Source organism: Barbatula barbatula (genome assembly GCF_947034865.1).
Source record: "Barbatula barbatula genome assembly, chromosome: 1".
Lineage (NCBI taxonomy): Eukaryota > Metazoa > Chordata > Actinopteri > Cypriniformes > Nemacheilidae > Barbatula > Barbatula barbatula.
This window is the reverse complement of record NC_136766.1, coordinates 26929697-26945573: the sequence shown is the minus strand read 5'-3', so window position 1 is coordinate 26945573 and position 15877 is coordinate 26929697. Positions and strand designations below refer to the sequence as shown.

The 15877-nt window shown below is 47.5% G+C and overlaps 1 protein-coding gene across 2 annotated transcripts in view; it reads right to left on the bottom strand.

Annotated features, from left to right (window-relative positions):
- Positions 1-4415: 4415 nt before the first annotated feature.
- Positions 4416-15877, bottom strand: part of LOC306891714 (zona pellucida sperm-binding protein 3-like) — a 44095-nt gene continuing 32633 nt past the window's right edge. The window contains exons 1-8 of one of the 2 annotated variants that reach the window (XM_079452198.1): positions 5988-6608; positions 5794-5915; positions 5601-5704; positions 5344-5521; positions 5157-5274; positions 5006-5091; positions 4851-4930; positions 4416-4774 (exon numbers count right to left, since the gene is read on the bottom strand). In XM_079452198.1, coding sequence (XP_079308324.1) covers positions 4707-4774; positions 4851-4930; positions 5006-5091; positions 5157-5274; positions 5344-5521; positions 5601-5704; positions 5794-5915; positions 5988-6566 — 1335 coding nt within the window. In that variant the 5' untranslated portion in view covers positions 6567-6608 and the 3' untranslated portion in view covers positions 4416-4706. Of the gene's footprint in view, positions 4775-4850; positions 4931-5005; positions 5092-5156; positions 5275-5343; positions 5522-5600; positions 5705-5793; positions 5916-5987; positions 6609-15877 lie in introns of those variants that run through there. The other variant, XM_079452201.1, reaches the window with a different exon arrangement.

Genomic DNA, 15877 nt, shown 5'->3' with positions numbered 1-15877 from the left:
TGTGGATGATGTGTGCACTACAGCCAATGCCCAGAATATCCCTTCCTAGCTGCATTTGCAGCTTTCTCCAGATGTTGCCTTTACCAGCTCTTTTAACACCACCAAAGTTTGTGTTAGTGTTATCAGCACAAAGTGCAACTATTTTCTGAGCAAGGCCATGTTTTTCAATGACATGGGAAATGTAGGCAGTTTGCAAATCTGATGTCTCACCTGGCAGAGATGAAAATTCGATTATCTTGACCTTTACACCCTCTAGTGGCTTGAAGTAGCGCACAAGCACAGGGAACAATTTAATGTCTTTGTGGTTGGATGCATCCACAGTTAATGTGACAAATGAGCACTTGTCCAAATCATGCTGAACTTCTTCCTCTGACAAAGGACCAAGAACGTTACATATTATAGCCTCAGATTTAGTGCGAGCTGAAGAAAATTTCGGATCATACAATTTCTTTATCAATTTTGCAGTGCAGTCAGCTGACCGAAAACTATGGCCGTGAATAACAGAGTGGTATGCAAAAAGTCCTTCACTTGCATGTACTTTCTCAGATTCGCAACTTTGCTTCACAAAAAATTCGCTGACACTTGGAGTAGCACACTTACTTTTAGAAGCGTCCATGTGCTTTTTTGTGTGCATATGCTGCGTAATGTCGGCTCGGCCTCCGTGAGCAATAGAAAAGCGAGCCCCGCAAATGTCGCATCTTAATTTGCTTGCCTCTGATTGTGACTCTCTTTTGAGAAATTTAAACTCTTTCTGAAGATCGTCGTTGAATGTACAGGTACGCTTCTTTGACATCTTTGAACTTGAGTGAGTCAATTAAGCTTATCCGTGGTCTCGTCTCGTATACATTACACTTGATGTCGGACTCCGCCTTCACTAACTAACTGCAAGTTGAGAATGATTGGGGGAATTGTGATTGGATGGAATTGAATTGTGCTTCTGCCTTCTCTTATTGGATGGATTTTTTTTCTCGAAAATATACTATGAGGTGATTTGCTAGTTTTATTAGGCTATTCCGTATGAGAGGAGTAGGCTACTCACGCACGCTATCACTCAGAAAAAATATATATATTAACAATGAAATACGGGACAAATCATGCTTTTTTCATAATAAGTCGGGACACTAAAATAAGAGTTGAAATACGGGACTGTCCCGGGAAAAACGGGACGTCTGGTCACCCTAATAATGCTTATCTAGACTTGTGTATTTGCCTAACCAGCTTGCAACAGGTGGATGTTGTTGGACGCAGATGGAAATCAGGATTTGTGCACTTTGTATTAAGAGCTATCCTCTTGCTTATTTTAATTGGACCTTTCAAGTTCAAACACAACCAACCATACAGAATACCTGCACTTGTATTTTTGTTTCTTGTACTTTTTATGAATTCAGACACATAGCCACGCACAGACTTGTACTCTATAAAGTATCTAACATAGTAAAGCTTAATAAGCAAACTTCACAGGGACTATAATCATTACAGCTCAAACAATTTATTGTGAATTTATCATTTTCAGGGATATTACTTGTTCAGATAACTTTTTTTGGTATAGACTATTTCCAAGCACGCATGCACACTTTTGTGGCCCTCACTGCAGTTCATTTCTGATAACAAGCTAAATAAATAACAAGTAACTTACATTAGCTACAATTAATTATACTCTACATTCATATAATTTGAAAAAAATATATGTTTATTATCATAGCCAGACTGATTGACAAACACAGAACAGAAGTTAACTTTCGGGCCAGGTGTGTGCATCTGATGAAATGCTCTTTACAAAATAAAAAAATAGCAAAAAGGTCATATAATGTCAGTTTAGATGCATGGTGAAATTAATTTACACCTTTAAACCCTGCGCAGAAAGTTATCATTGGTGGACATCCCACTGGCTTACTGACTGGGAGACTGCTGATTAAGTTTGCGTTTAAACTTGCGTTTAACAACACACTGCACGTTAACATATATTATCAAATATTTTTTATTTCTGCACGTTTTGGAATTATTGCAAATTGATTTGGTATATTGTAATTTTAGACTCCCAGTCCTGACAACAATATTTAAAATAATTATATGCCTAAATGAAATATACTTCGATTGAACAATTTTAAGTTTCTGACAATCCACTAACATCAGCCCAGATAGCAATGAGTCGGCGGACCACTGGCGTTGTAACGCACGTTACCTAGAAATGTGTACACACATTTTATTAGAATTGCGTTATATTTCTGTGTTACAGCAAAAACTAAAAGATTAATGTTATATCATTACTTTTGAAATGCCTTACCCACGGACTGCCACTACGTTCCTATATCCAGGGCCAGCTCGTGGGGTTGTGGTGCCCAAGGCAAGACCATGAATATGGGCCAACTAGTGTAAAAACGGTCATAGCACCGCAATTTGACCAGGGAAAATAAAACACAAAAATGAAAATGTATATATTAAAGAGTTTAACTTATGATGATGGACATCATTTATTTTTAATAAGTTTGTGCTGTAACACTAATGAGGATGTAGGCCATCTGGCAGGCGCGTTGTCAGATCACGCTAAACACAGCCCTTTTGTTCACACAAGGATACCAACATAAGTTATCCTGAAGACGCCACCATGTCTGGGACAAAACGATGGACTAGTCAGTTTTATGATCCCCCCAGGAGATAGCTGCTCCGCGTGACTCCTATTGCCCTCCAAATGGCCCAAGTCAGGAGATCTCCGCACTGCGCACACACATGACCCCCCAAACACACGCGGACTGCATTTACGCACACACCAAAGAATTCACGAGGACGACCATATAAGGACTTCATTGACAACAACTAGCTGAAACTGTATTAAATGTATATGTTTATGATTCAATGTTTTCAAATGCTATACATAAAACAGCCACGACGTTAACTGTATGTTCAACGAACCCTGTCTGCTGGCAACTGTGATAATCATGCATTTACGTATTCCTGATGCACAGAATCATAGTGTTTGATACCTCTGTAACCACAAAAACTCGAATATATCGAATTTCGTTTAGAGATTACCACACGATGCAATATTACAGAAGTACCAGCTATCAAAGGGTAAATGCCCTTTTTCGCTACCCCCATTAGATTAGCCAGGAGGAGGGAGTCCGCGAAACAAAGAGAATTCTTACCACCTCGATCTCTTATATCCGATTGGGCCATCGTAAAAGGGAGGTGGTAGCCGATCTTATCTATAAAATTAGATGCCTAACGTTAATCGTGGCATTCCGCCAAAAGAGAAAACAACACCAACTTCCAAGAACATCTCCAGGAGACCTATACGGCCAAACCCTTTTGCAAGAAGTTTTCGTTGCTTTTCTGTAACTTTCGTTTCGTTTATAACTTCCTTTATTGGGTCATCTGAGTTTGCCTATAAGTTCTGTATAACCGCGAGCAAGAACGGACTTCTATCGCTTAGCAACCGCAACCTTGTTTGACGCAGCCTGGAGCCACACCCCACAGGCCCCGGAAAGGACTACTGAACGCCGCGACACACACACACGCACGAAGTAGAACAAAGCAAGTATCTTCCTATTTCAATCAAACTGCATTTAAAGGTCGTCTAAGTGCTCCCTTTTTGGGATAAGTTAAACTGCTTGAGGTCTCTTGTAAAGAACGGAGTGGAACGTTGTGTGTCTCTCTCTCTCTCTCTCTCTTTCCTGTTACTATTTCGTTTTGTGCCTTATTTGTTTCGTTTTATTATACGTATATGTCTGTGCATATTTACTCTGTGTGAAACCGTAGTGTTATACTCTCTAGTTGTGTTTATTAATATCCCAAAAAGTACATTTGAACTGAATCTGTTATTTGCACCACATGCTCGAAGTCAATGAAACTAAGATATTAACGTTACCTACGCTTTAGCATATTACTATTTCAGTGATATAAACTGTACGAACCTAGGAAGTTTTAATTTGTCCTGATCAGAAAATTAAGACTATTTAGACGTTCGTAAGGCAGTAATCCCTTATTGAGAATTGAGTGGGAAATCTATAACTATAGTTTGCAGGACAAACGAAATAGTCAGATAACTTAAACAATTCTATAGAGGTTACTTGTACTAAATTAAACATTTTTCCTTATCGGGAAATTTGAGATTTAATATGAACGACCAGCAGATTATATTCATAAATCAATGAATATTCAATCCATTTGAGTTTGATTTTTCCCCAAGACTCATTGTCGCTACAGTGCATTAGACAATGTGAAGCAGAACATACCTTTTTTATGAGCTTCATCCTCAGCTTTTCTCATCTTAGCTCATGAAAAGTACCATTTGGATGCCATAGTTTGCATAACACCACAACCTCATTAAAAAGTTATTGTTTATCTCTTAGCCCTCTGGACTCTTCATTCGTAAAAATGAAACACTTTTTTTCAGGAAAATGAGTGCAATACATTTTCAGTCAATGCGTTTTATTTTATTAAATTTTTAGAGAAATTGATGGTAATAATATTACCCATTTATACCCACTGAAAACAAAAAATTACTTCATTATTTTAAAGTAAAACCGAGAACAGGCTTAACTATTTGTTTCAATTTTTTATTAGAGCCATCTGGTTTGACTTCTTGGTTCTGATGTCACAAACTTGTAACTGAGATGTGCAAGACTTTTTGAAGGAAGACCACTTATAGACCATGTATAAATCACGTAACAGATTTATTCAGCACTTGACATCATAGCCATTTCAAATTACAGTCGACCGAAGCCAAATTCCTTAACATTGAGGGGCCCAACAGATACTTGCTCCCACCGTAGATCTATGGAGAAAATAGCATTTAGAAACTTGCTAGGACCATAATCAGAATCATTTGTAGTGAATAGCGGTTTCCATACCTCCAAGAACCTGATCACTGGCACTACAGTTTGAGTCACAGCAGCCACACACCTGATCTGATTCATCTATAGACACCCACCTGCCAAACAAAGACACAGCCTCAATGATAAATGTCACCCTACTGACCCAGGTAAGGATATTTGGGGAATAATACCCATTAGGGGAGAAAGAGCAAGCCTTCTGCTCCAGATTTGCAGGAGTGGCTGCAGGAACCGCCTTCAAAATGCATGTGATGTAGACCTGCAAAGACAACAGGGTTCAAAACCGTGCACTATAATGTACTCATAACTAAGGCAAACACATACAAGCCCACTGTCCACTTGCTGGAACCTGAAAGCCTCCAGCTGAAACTGCAGCTTATCAATTTGAGATCGAGGCAGGTAGCGAGAGCTTGAGCCTGTGAACTTGGCATCAACCAGGCACCTGGTGAATATACAAGTTAAATATCCTGCAATACTTCTAGCATAGGCTGGGTAAAGGGACATGTCTTACCCATTATTTTCAATGAATGAGTATCTGGGGTCGGAGTTCACTTCAGGGGACGCAGTGGCTGTGCAACTGTCCACAAAAACACGGAGGGGTATATGGTTGTACATCTTCACAGAGGCCTCAATATTCACAATGTCACCCAGAAAGTACTGGTTTGAGGGTCTCTCAAACTGCCACTCATCTGTTTCAAAGACAAAATGGACAAGGTTTACAAAATGAAGTTGAAACTACATTAAAAGCTAAAGCTGTATAATACAAACCAGTCATAAGCTTGAGGGAGAAGACCAACCGCTCTTCAGCGACCTTGGTAGCTGCAAATGGTACCCAAGTGGGCACCAGGACATTACTGCTCACATTATGCATTCTGTAGATTTTAGAAAAAGTTGGTCACCACAAACTGCAATATCTTTTTCTACACACACGTATACAGCCATCTTCTGCTCAGAACCTCACCTTGGATAGTGACACTCAATACTGACAACAGCACCACTACTCCTGACAATAGGAACTCCATTTGAAGCCTCTTGGGGAGTATAGACAAGGTTGAAGGCATAAACAAGCTCATCATCGGTTACCTAAAGAAACAAGAATGTTACCCAAATTCAGAACCAAAACACTTTTGGCAAGTAGAGGATCAGTCTTCTCACCGTTAACATGCTGCCACATCCATGCAGTTCTGACTCAAAGATGAGCACTCGAGCACTATTGTCCTCCCCTATTGGTTCACAGCCTCCCAGTGCAAAACCAGAAGCCATTAGTGGTTTTCCAGTCCCAAAGAAGTCTTCCATCACTTCCACATACACTGAATTCTCACCGCACTGAGCCCCTACACTATTGGGAGAAACAGGGCGCCGCAGCTCAAAAGGAATCTCTGGCTGTACCGGTTCTTCTGGCAATCTTGGAAAGGCCCACGTCAGTTTTTCCATCGGACCCTGCAAAAGCTGTTTAGACTGAACACTGACAGGATCTTGACCAGTCTGCATTGAAAATTGAGAAGGAAATCTCTGTGGCACAAGAATGGGGTTGTTAGTTTGGGGAAACTGAGGCATCCTAGTTTCACTCTGCTGAGAAACTTGCATATGTGACCGAGGCCTAAATGAACGAGGCTTCTGAGTTTGGGCCGATCTTCCCCGCCATTGTGCAGCAGACAAGCCAAATACAAGCACCAAGCCTAATCCTAGTTGCCACAACCCCATCATTGTTAAACATGAGTTTCCATGAAGCATTAGGAACCCTGAATCAAAATTTAAACATTTGGAAATCAGGATGGCTCCGCCCCTCTAGTGATTACCATAATGCTTATCTAGACTTGTGTATTTGCCTAACCAGCTTGCAACAGGTGGATGTTGTTGGACACAGATGGAAATCAGGATTTGTGTACTTTGTATTAAGAGCTATCCTCTTGCTTATTTTAATTGGACCTTTCAAGTTGAAACACAACCAACCATACAGCATACCTGGGACCCGTTTCAATAAGGAGGTTCAAGCAACACTGAGTTAAAATATGAACTCTGAGTTGATTTACTCAGATAATCGCTACTCTGAGTTTTCTGTTTCAGAACAGCTGGTTTCAATCAGTTCAATCCACTCTGAGTAAGTTCACTCGAGGTTACGCGTGTTCACCGCGGCTTTAAAAAGCCATCATCAATTGAGCGAAGATAACACGATTCACCATGGCAACGCCACGTGACAAAAAGCGCTCCGTTTATTTCTCGCCCGTCGAATTGGAGGCACTATATATATATATGTATATATAAACATATATACCTACGATTTTTTGTCATGTAGGTGCAATCCTTCTGCAATAAAAAGAACATGGCAGCAGCTGAGAATAAAATATAAAAACATCATTCAGTCCGATGAGTTTAAATGCTCTTGGTAGTAGGATGCCTGACTGGGAAATGTTTGATATATTTAATAAACTGGCCTTGAAAGTTTTGAGTATATGAGAACCGAGCACTGTGGCTGTAGAAGACAAAAAAACTGGCCATGCTTGCCCCTGCTCCAGCTATGTCTAATGGAGGCCAGCTAGAGATGCTCTAGCGACAGATGCTCTAGCGACAGACGCAATAGGGACTGCGGTCGTTAGGCTAGTGGTTAGAGCGCCCGTCCCTCGTTCTGACCGACGGCAGTTCGAAGCCAGAACAGAACGGGGCGAGTGGGACCTTTTAAATGTGCACCCAATCACATTGGGAAATCCTAAAGGGTATTTGAATTATTAGAGTTGGCAGCAAGAGCAAATTTATTTGATCAGCTTATTCAGAAAGACGTTCACCATTCACCTTCATCTCCTCTTTGATGGTTCTCACAGGAAACTTAACACACATGTATATAAAGTGCTTGAGAGCGATTCACACTTTTCTTACTCTGCATACAGTTGCCTTGCTAACGTGTTCTGCATCGGTGTTATAAAGAAAGCTTCCGTTAGTAAAGAAACGTAAAGCCATACAGAGAATCCGCTCAGATGTAAGAGCGCAGCCACGACGAGTGAGGTTTGTGATGTAAGGATGAAGCAGATTATGAATATATTTAATGGACTGTAAAGAAAAACTGTGCCGCTCAAATAAAGAATCCTCCGGATATGATAAAACATCCAAACGTGGCTTCACCATATATTCTCTCCCGACGTAAATTTAACTCTCTCCAAATGAATGCAGCTTCCTCATCTACGGGTACTGAATAAATGGACATTTAATGTCTGTGTTATGAACTTGTGCGCGATTAAGGAAAACGAATGAAAAAACAAACGGCGAAGGCAATTTCAACACCACTCGCGCTTCTAAAAGGGGCGGAGATTGAAACAAACCTCGGGTTAGTGGAATAAAACCTGCTCCTGACCAGGTTAGGTTCACAGAGTAGGTTACTATGGTTACTCACTCTAAGTAGAAGATACCTTGATTTCTGAAACGGACTTGACTTACCCCGCGGTCACGGGTTTGATATACCTCACGTTCTGAAACTGAAAACGTCTCGGTTACGTCTGTAACCTCGGTTCCCTGATGGAGGGAACGAGACGTTGTGAGAGACTGACTGGGGTTTGATCCTGAGAACCTACCCTCTCCGAGATAATTAATAATTAAAAAACGCCAATGGGCTTGGCGAATGGCACACGCACGCCAGTCTCCGCCCCGTGCATACGGGTATAAAAGGAAGATGGCGGCGGTCATTCACTTACCCTTTGTACTGAGGAACCTGGAACGTTCACTGCAGTGATTCGGTGCAGCGTTGTGGCATGAAGTCACAACGTCTCGTTCCCTCCATCAGGGAACCGAGGTTACAGACGTAACCGAGACGTTCCCCTTCAGTCTGTCTCTCGACGTTGTGAGAGACTGACTGGGGATCAATCTTAAACGCCACAGCGCTTGCACCGATATCACGACCTCTAGCGGAGCGACCCTGACTGGGCTAGTGCCAAATAGTGCTACCGCGAGACGTAATCTTCCAGTCACATAGTATTGGTCATACTGAGAAGCCTCTACTGACGGCCTCACGGACAGTGGCGTACGCCTCTAGTAGCGAGGAGCTGTCCGGAGCCGAATACTGGGGAACACTGCTCTTCTCTTAGAAGAGTGTGTTACGGAGGCCACATCCTACCCAAGGGGAGGTTACATGTGGAGATACTAACATGGTCTCCCCTGCGGGGAGAACATCATGCGGAAGGTGTTAGCCCGAATAGGGGGACAATCCAGGTGGGATACCACCGGCGGGGAGGTCACAGATTCACCAATCGGGAAATCCTGAGTGAGGAATTCAACACACGGGACGACCCAGCGGGGAGTCACTACGTATGGGGCACTAGTCCTAATACAGGGGTCTGCCCGAGCGGGGATGACTCTACCTATAATGGACCTGGTTCTAACAGACGGCTCCGCTCAGTCTGTTACCAAGTGCAATGCTTAGTGATGGATGGAATGCCTATGCTTCGCCTAGAGGGGAAAGTAGGGAGGCTAATAACGCCGTAGTCTCACCTAGCAAGGGGAGAAGGCGTTTTCGCAGGCGTACGCCCAGAACAGGAGTCTGTCCTACACGCCGGGGGCGTTAAGGACATGGGCTGCTACTGGTTCTACGCGAAGATTGTAAAACCTTGCGAAGGTACTGGGTGTAGCCCAACCCGCAGCACTGCAGATGTCTGCCAGAGAGGCGCCTTGTGCCAGTGCCCACGAGGAGGCCACACTCCGGGTGGAGTGGGCCCTCACTGCCAGCGGGCACGGGCGATCTTGGGACTGGTATGCCACCGTGATGGCATCCACAATCCAGTGCGCCAGTCTCTGTTTGGAGACAGCCCCCCCCGGGTGCTGTCCTCCGTAACAGACAAAGAGCTGCTCGGAGCTTCTTAGGCTCCGTGTGCGGTCCAGATAGAGGCGCAGCGCGCGTACTGGACACAACACATTAGAGGTTGGGTCTTCCTCCCCTGAGGGGAGCGCCTGCAGGCTCACCACCTGGTCCCGGAAGGGAGTGGTGGGAACCTTGGGCACGTAACCGGGCCGGGGTCTCAAGACCACGTGAGAGTCGCCGGGCCCGAACTCTAGGCACCCTTGGGACACGGAAAATGCCTGTAGGTCCCCCACCCTCTTGATAGAGGCGAGCGCCGTCAGGAGTGCAGCTTTCATCGACAGATGAGGGAGACTGGCAACTCCGAGGGGCTCAAACGGGGCCGTACCAAGGCCCTGTAGGACCATGTTAAGGTCCCAAGAGGGTACAGAGCGCGGTCGAGGTGGATTCACCCTTCTCGCGCCCTTGAGGAACCTGTTGACCAGGTCGTGCTGACCGAGAGACTTACCCTCCACGAGATCGTGATGTGCAGCAATGGCCGCAACATACACTCTCAGAGTGGAAGGGGAGAGATTACTCTCAAGTCTCTGCTGTAAAAAGGCCAGCACCGACCCGATCGGGCAATTCCGTGGGTTCTCCCCCCGGGGAGAACACCAGGACGAAAAGAGGCGCCACTTGTAGGCGTATAACCGCCTAGTGGCAGGGGCTCTAGCCTGTAGAACAGTCTCCCGGACCGCTACCGACAAGCCCCCTAGGGTCTCCTCGTCCCGTCCAGGGGCCAGGCATGGAGTCTCCAGAGGCCTGGGTTGGGGTGCCAAACCGTGCCCTTCCCCTGCGACAACAGGTCCTTCGACAGGGGAATGGGCCAGGGGGGGGCCGTCGTCAGATCTACCAGATCCGAGAACCAGGTCTGGGTGGGCCAGTATGGCGCAACTACCAGAACCTGATGCCCCTCTTCCCTGACCTTGCACAAGACCTGTGCAAGGAGGCTCACTGGGGGGAAGGCGTACTTCCGCTTGTCTCGCGGCCAGCTGTGTGCTAAGGCATCCGTGCCGAGGGGACCCTCGGTCAGGGAGTACCAGAGCGGGCAATGGGTGGAGTACGGGCAGGCAAACAGGTCCACCTGTGCTTGACCGAACCGCTCCCATATGAGCTGGACTGCGCGGGGATGGAGCCGCCATTCTCCGCGGGGAATGCCCTGACGAGAGAGCGTATCGGCTGCCTGGTTTAGGTATCCCGGGAGAAACGTGGCCCGCAGGGACTTCGTCACCTGCTGACTCCAGAGGAGGAGGCGTCGGGCGAGTTGCGACAACTGCCGTGAGCGTATGCCGCCCTGGTGATTGATGTACGCCACAGCAGTCGTGCTGTCCGACCGGACTAGCACGTGTTTGTCCTGCACGAGGGGCTGGAGCCTCCTCAGTGCCAGATGGACTGCTAGCAACTCTAGGCAGTTGATATGCCACCGCAGTCGGGGACCCGTCCAGTGACCCGATACTGCGTGCCCGTTGCACACCGCACCCCACCCTTGCAGGGAGGCGTCTGTCGTTACTACGACATGCCTCGAAACCTGTCCGAGCGGGACCCCCGCCTGGAGAAAGGTCAAGTCTGACCAGGGTAAGAGAGTGCGAAGGCACTGCGGCGTTACCGTAATCCGCCTGGTGCCGGCGTGCCACGCCGTCCAGGGAACCCGACTCTGTAGCCAGTGCTGAAGCGGCCGCATGTGCATCAACCCGAGAGGGATTACACCCGTCGAGGACGCCATGTGCCCCAGGAGCCTCTGAAAAATCTTCAGCGATGTCGAGGGATGCTGACTGATCAACCTCAGACAGCGCAGCACTGACTGTGCACGCTCGTTGGTGAGACGTGCTGTCATACGGACAGAGTCTAGTTCCATACCGAGGTAAGAGGTGCCCTGCGCGGGGGAGAGCTTGCTCTTCTCCTGGTTGACCCGGAGGCCTAGACGGTCTAGGTGCCGAAGCACAAGGTCCCTGTGCGTGCACAACACATCTCGCGAGTGTGCCAAGATAAGCCAGTCGTCGAGATAGTTTAGCACTCGCACGCCTTGCTCCCTGACAGGAGCTAAGGCAGCCTCCACTAGTTTGGAAAAAACCCGTGGAGACAGGGCCAGACCGAATGGCAGGACCTTGTACTGATACGCCCTTCCCTCGAACGCGAACCGTAGGAACGGTCGGTGTCGGGGAAGAATAGAGACGTGAAAGTACGCGTCCTTCAGGTCGATTGCCACGAACCAATCCTGGTGACGTACCGAGCCCAGGATGCGTCTCTGCGTCAGCATTCTGAACGGCAGCCTGTGCAGGTGTTTGTTCAGGCGACGCAGATCCAATATGGGCCGCAGCCCCCCGCCTTTTTTGGGCACGATGAAGTACGGGCTGTAAAACCCGGACGACATCTCGGTTATAGGGACGGGTTCGACCGCACCCTTCGCCAGAAGGGCGGCAACCTCCTCCCGAAGCACGGAAGCATTCTCTCCTCGCACCGAGGTGTACAGAATGCCCCGAAACTTGGGGGGGCGCCTGGCGAATTGGATCGAGTAACCGAGACGGACTGTCCTCTCTATCCAATGTGACGGGCTGGTGCGCTGCCAAGCGCCCAAGAACCGCGACAGTGGGACCAGAGGGACAATCTGCTTCACCGTGCCGGCGAAGGCTGGTTCGGTGGCTGACAGTGCGGTCACCTCGCAAAGGGGGGACCCCCTGGGAGGCTGACGGCTCTGTAGTTTTACCTGCTTCCGGCGGCCTGACGCAACATCCGGGGGAGATTGCAGTCGGCGGCCCGATCCATCCAAGACACCTTCTGGACGAGAGTGCTGTGGAGGAAAACCCAGGGGAAATATCTCTCTTTGTGAGTAAGTGGGTGTAGACGGACTTGATGTAGACGCGGCAGGCAGCGTCCTTCCCCGATCCAGCGTTGGAAAGGCCGGGATCGGACCCAATGAAACTTCCCATAGGTTCGTCCCGTCAGGGCCGCTTAGCAGCGCTCTTGGCGGACTGCTGACGGGGGACAGATGCCTTCTTCCGCGGGGCTCGACGTCTCTGGCGGGTCGTCCTATGGGAGGGTCCTGGAACCGGAGGTGCCACCGCTGGAGGGGGGGGCTGTTGGGAAGCAGACTGCGGCCGAGAACGTGACGACCTGCTGGTGGCCACGTCGCGGCGCGGCAGGATCTGCTTAATCGCCTCGGTCTGCTTCTGAACCGTGGAGAACTGCTGCGCTACGTCCTCCACGGTATCGCCAAACAGCCCGGCTTGCGAGATGGGCGCGTCTAGAAGGCGAGCCTTCTGGGCGTCGCTCATCTGCGCAAGGTTAAGCCACAGATGCCTTTCCTGGACCACCATTGTGGACATCGACCGACCCAGGGCGCCCGCCGTGGCCTTCGTCGCCCGTAGCGCGAGGTCTGTGGCAGTGCGCAATTCACTCATGCGAGTTGGGTCGGGCTTCCCGCCGTCCAAGTCCTTCAGGACTTTCGCCTGAAAGACCTGGAGGACTGCCATAGCGTGGAGTGCAGAAGCGGCTTGTCCAGCAGCACTGTAAGCCTTCGACACGAGTGTCGAAGAGAGCTTACATGCTCTGGACGGGAGTCTAGGTCGACCCCTCCAGGTGGCAGCCGTCTGCGGGCACAAGTGGCCCGCGACCGCACACTCCACCCGGGGAACGTCGACATAGCCTCTAGCCGCTCCTCCATCCAGGGAAGCCACAGCCGCCGAACCCTCCTGCCTGATACGCGCCGAAAAGGGTGCATTCCAAGACTTGGAGAGTTCTTCATGCACTTCCGGGAAGAACGGCACCGGGGCGGGGCGCGGCTTTTGACCACGCCCCGATCCCAGAAACCATGCATCCAGCCGCGAGCGTTTCGGGGAGGGTGGAGCCACACACTGCAACCCGATGCACGCGGCTGCCCGAGAGAGCATGGCCGACATCTCTGCGTCCGTCTCCTCTGGTACTCGACTGCCCGACGACAGGAGGTCAGAGGAATCTTCCGCATCAGATGCCAGCAGGCAGCTGTCCGATGCAGCGACAGAAATGGAGTCATCATCCCTATACGCAGTCTTTCCGCTATGAGACGGCTGTCTGCCGCTCATAGGGGACAAACCAGGTGAGCGTGCAGGGGTATGGATGGTCCGCGAGCATGTTGCTGACGGAGCGACATCCATAGGAATCCCCGAATCACCCCCGCCGCTCGCCAAAGCGATCAACCGCGCCGAAACAGCGGCTGAAGACGCCTGGGAAGCAGACGGGGTGGTGGCAGCGCTCGAAAAGAACGTAGCCAACCGTGACCGCAACACCCTGATTGCCATGTCCGCACACACGGAACATGCCAAATCAGTGAAACCTGCCTCAGCATGCTTGAGCCCCAAACAAGTGACGCAGGTGTCATGGCCGTCAGACTCCGGGATGAGCCTGTCGCATCCGAGGACACAGCTACGAGACATACTCGTAGCCGGAGGGACTTACCTCTAAGGTCTGTAGCCTTCTGCCGAAACGCCCAGGGGAAGTCCACGAAAGGAGAAGTCCGCTGCTCCGCGTCGTAAATCCAGCAGGAAAAGTTTTCTCGAAGTCGAGTAAAAGTGCGTTGCATGAAGAAACACACAGGTTCCGAAGAACAAAGGATAAGTGAATGACCGCCGCCATCTTCCTTTTATACCCGTATGCACGGGGCGGAGACTGGCGTGCGCGTGCCATTCGCCAAGCCCATTGGCGTTTTTTAATTATTAATTATCTCGGAGAGGGTAGGTTCTCAGGATCAAACCCCAGTCAGTCTCTCACAACGTCGAGAGACCGACTGAAGGGGAACCCAGAGTATCCCGTTTTCTGGGGTTAACTTACTCTGAGTTTGCACTTACCCTGCTTTCTGAAACGGGTCCCTGCACTTTTTGTTTTGTTTCTTGTACTTTTTATGAATTCAGACACATAGCCACGCACAGACTTGTACTCTATAAAGTATCTAACATAGTAAAGCTTAATAAGCAAACTTCACAGGGACTATAATCATTACAGCTCAAACTATTTATTGTGAATTTATCATTTTTCCCTCCCCATCCCAATTGTGTTGTGATTAGACTGTGTGAACGGATCTAGATTGTCTGGTTGTATGTTTAACTTGATTCAGCATGACCTATATTATATCATCCACAGCACATAGACAAAATGGGAAAGTTTGCATCTCATGAGACACGTTATGAATTCTTATAAAAGTCAATTCACCTATTAAGCGCAAACTAACAATACAAATAACACAAGACTACAGATGAATAAAAAAATAAAGGAACAAAAGAAACTGTTTTCATCGAATAATGTTTTAACGTCTGTGCTTCAATATCCTTGCGCATCTTTAAGTGGGTATACGGAAATCCTTGATCTTTTATAGTGGGTATCCAGCGTATACCTTCCGATCACTAAGGGCATAGCCCTCAAAAATGGACCGCAGGGATATTACTTGTTCAGATAACTTTTTTTGGTATAGACTATTTCCAAGCACGCATGCACACTTTTGTGGCCCTCACTGCAGTTCATTTCTGATAACAAGCTAAATAAATGACAAGTAACTTACATTAGCTACAATTAATTATACTCTACATTCATATAATTTGAAAACAATATATGTTTATTATCATAGCCAGACTGATTGACAAACACAGAACGGAAGTTAACTTTCGGGCCAGGTGTGTGTATCCGATGAAATCCTCTTTACAAAATAGGTCATATAATGTCAGTTTAGATGCATGGTGAAATGAATTTACACCTTTAAACCCTGCGCAGAAAGTTATCATGCAATTTGTGCTTTTGTAGAGGATAAATAAAACGCATGAATAAAGTATGTCTAAATACAGGCATACATGCAGAAATGAAGCAATAAACATAGGCTAGATGTGGAGCCATTCCTATCCAAATGTGCTCCGAGAAGAGATCGAACCGTTAGAATCTGAAACCCTAACAAGTGATCATGACATCTCACAATTATCATTATAGAGCACTTATGGGGAGTGAGGACATAACAATGTTTTATTATTTCTGTTTCGTTTCTGTTGTTTCATTCATTTACTGATTAATGTATTTGTTTACTGGTACATTTATCAATTTTTTAATTGAAACGTAAGTCATTTTCAGCACATTAGTAAATCCACTGCAGAGCAGAAAGTGTGCCTCACTCTCAAGCGCTTTCTGCCCCCATGTTCCGTTGCCATGGTGAATCGTCGTATCGGAGCTCCATTGATCATGGCTCGTCATAGTCGTGACGCTTCACTCAAGA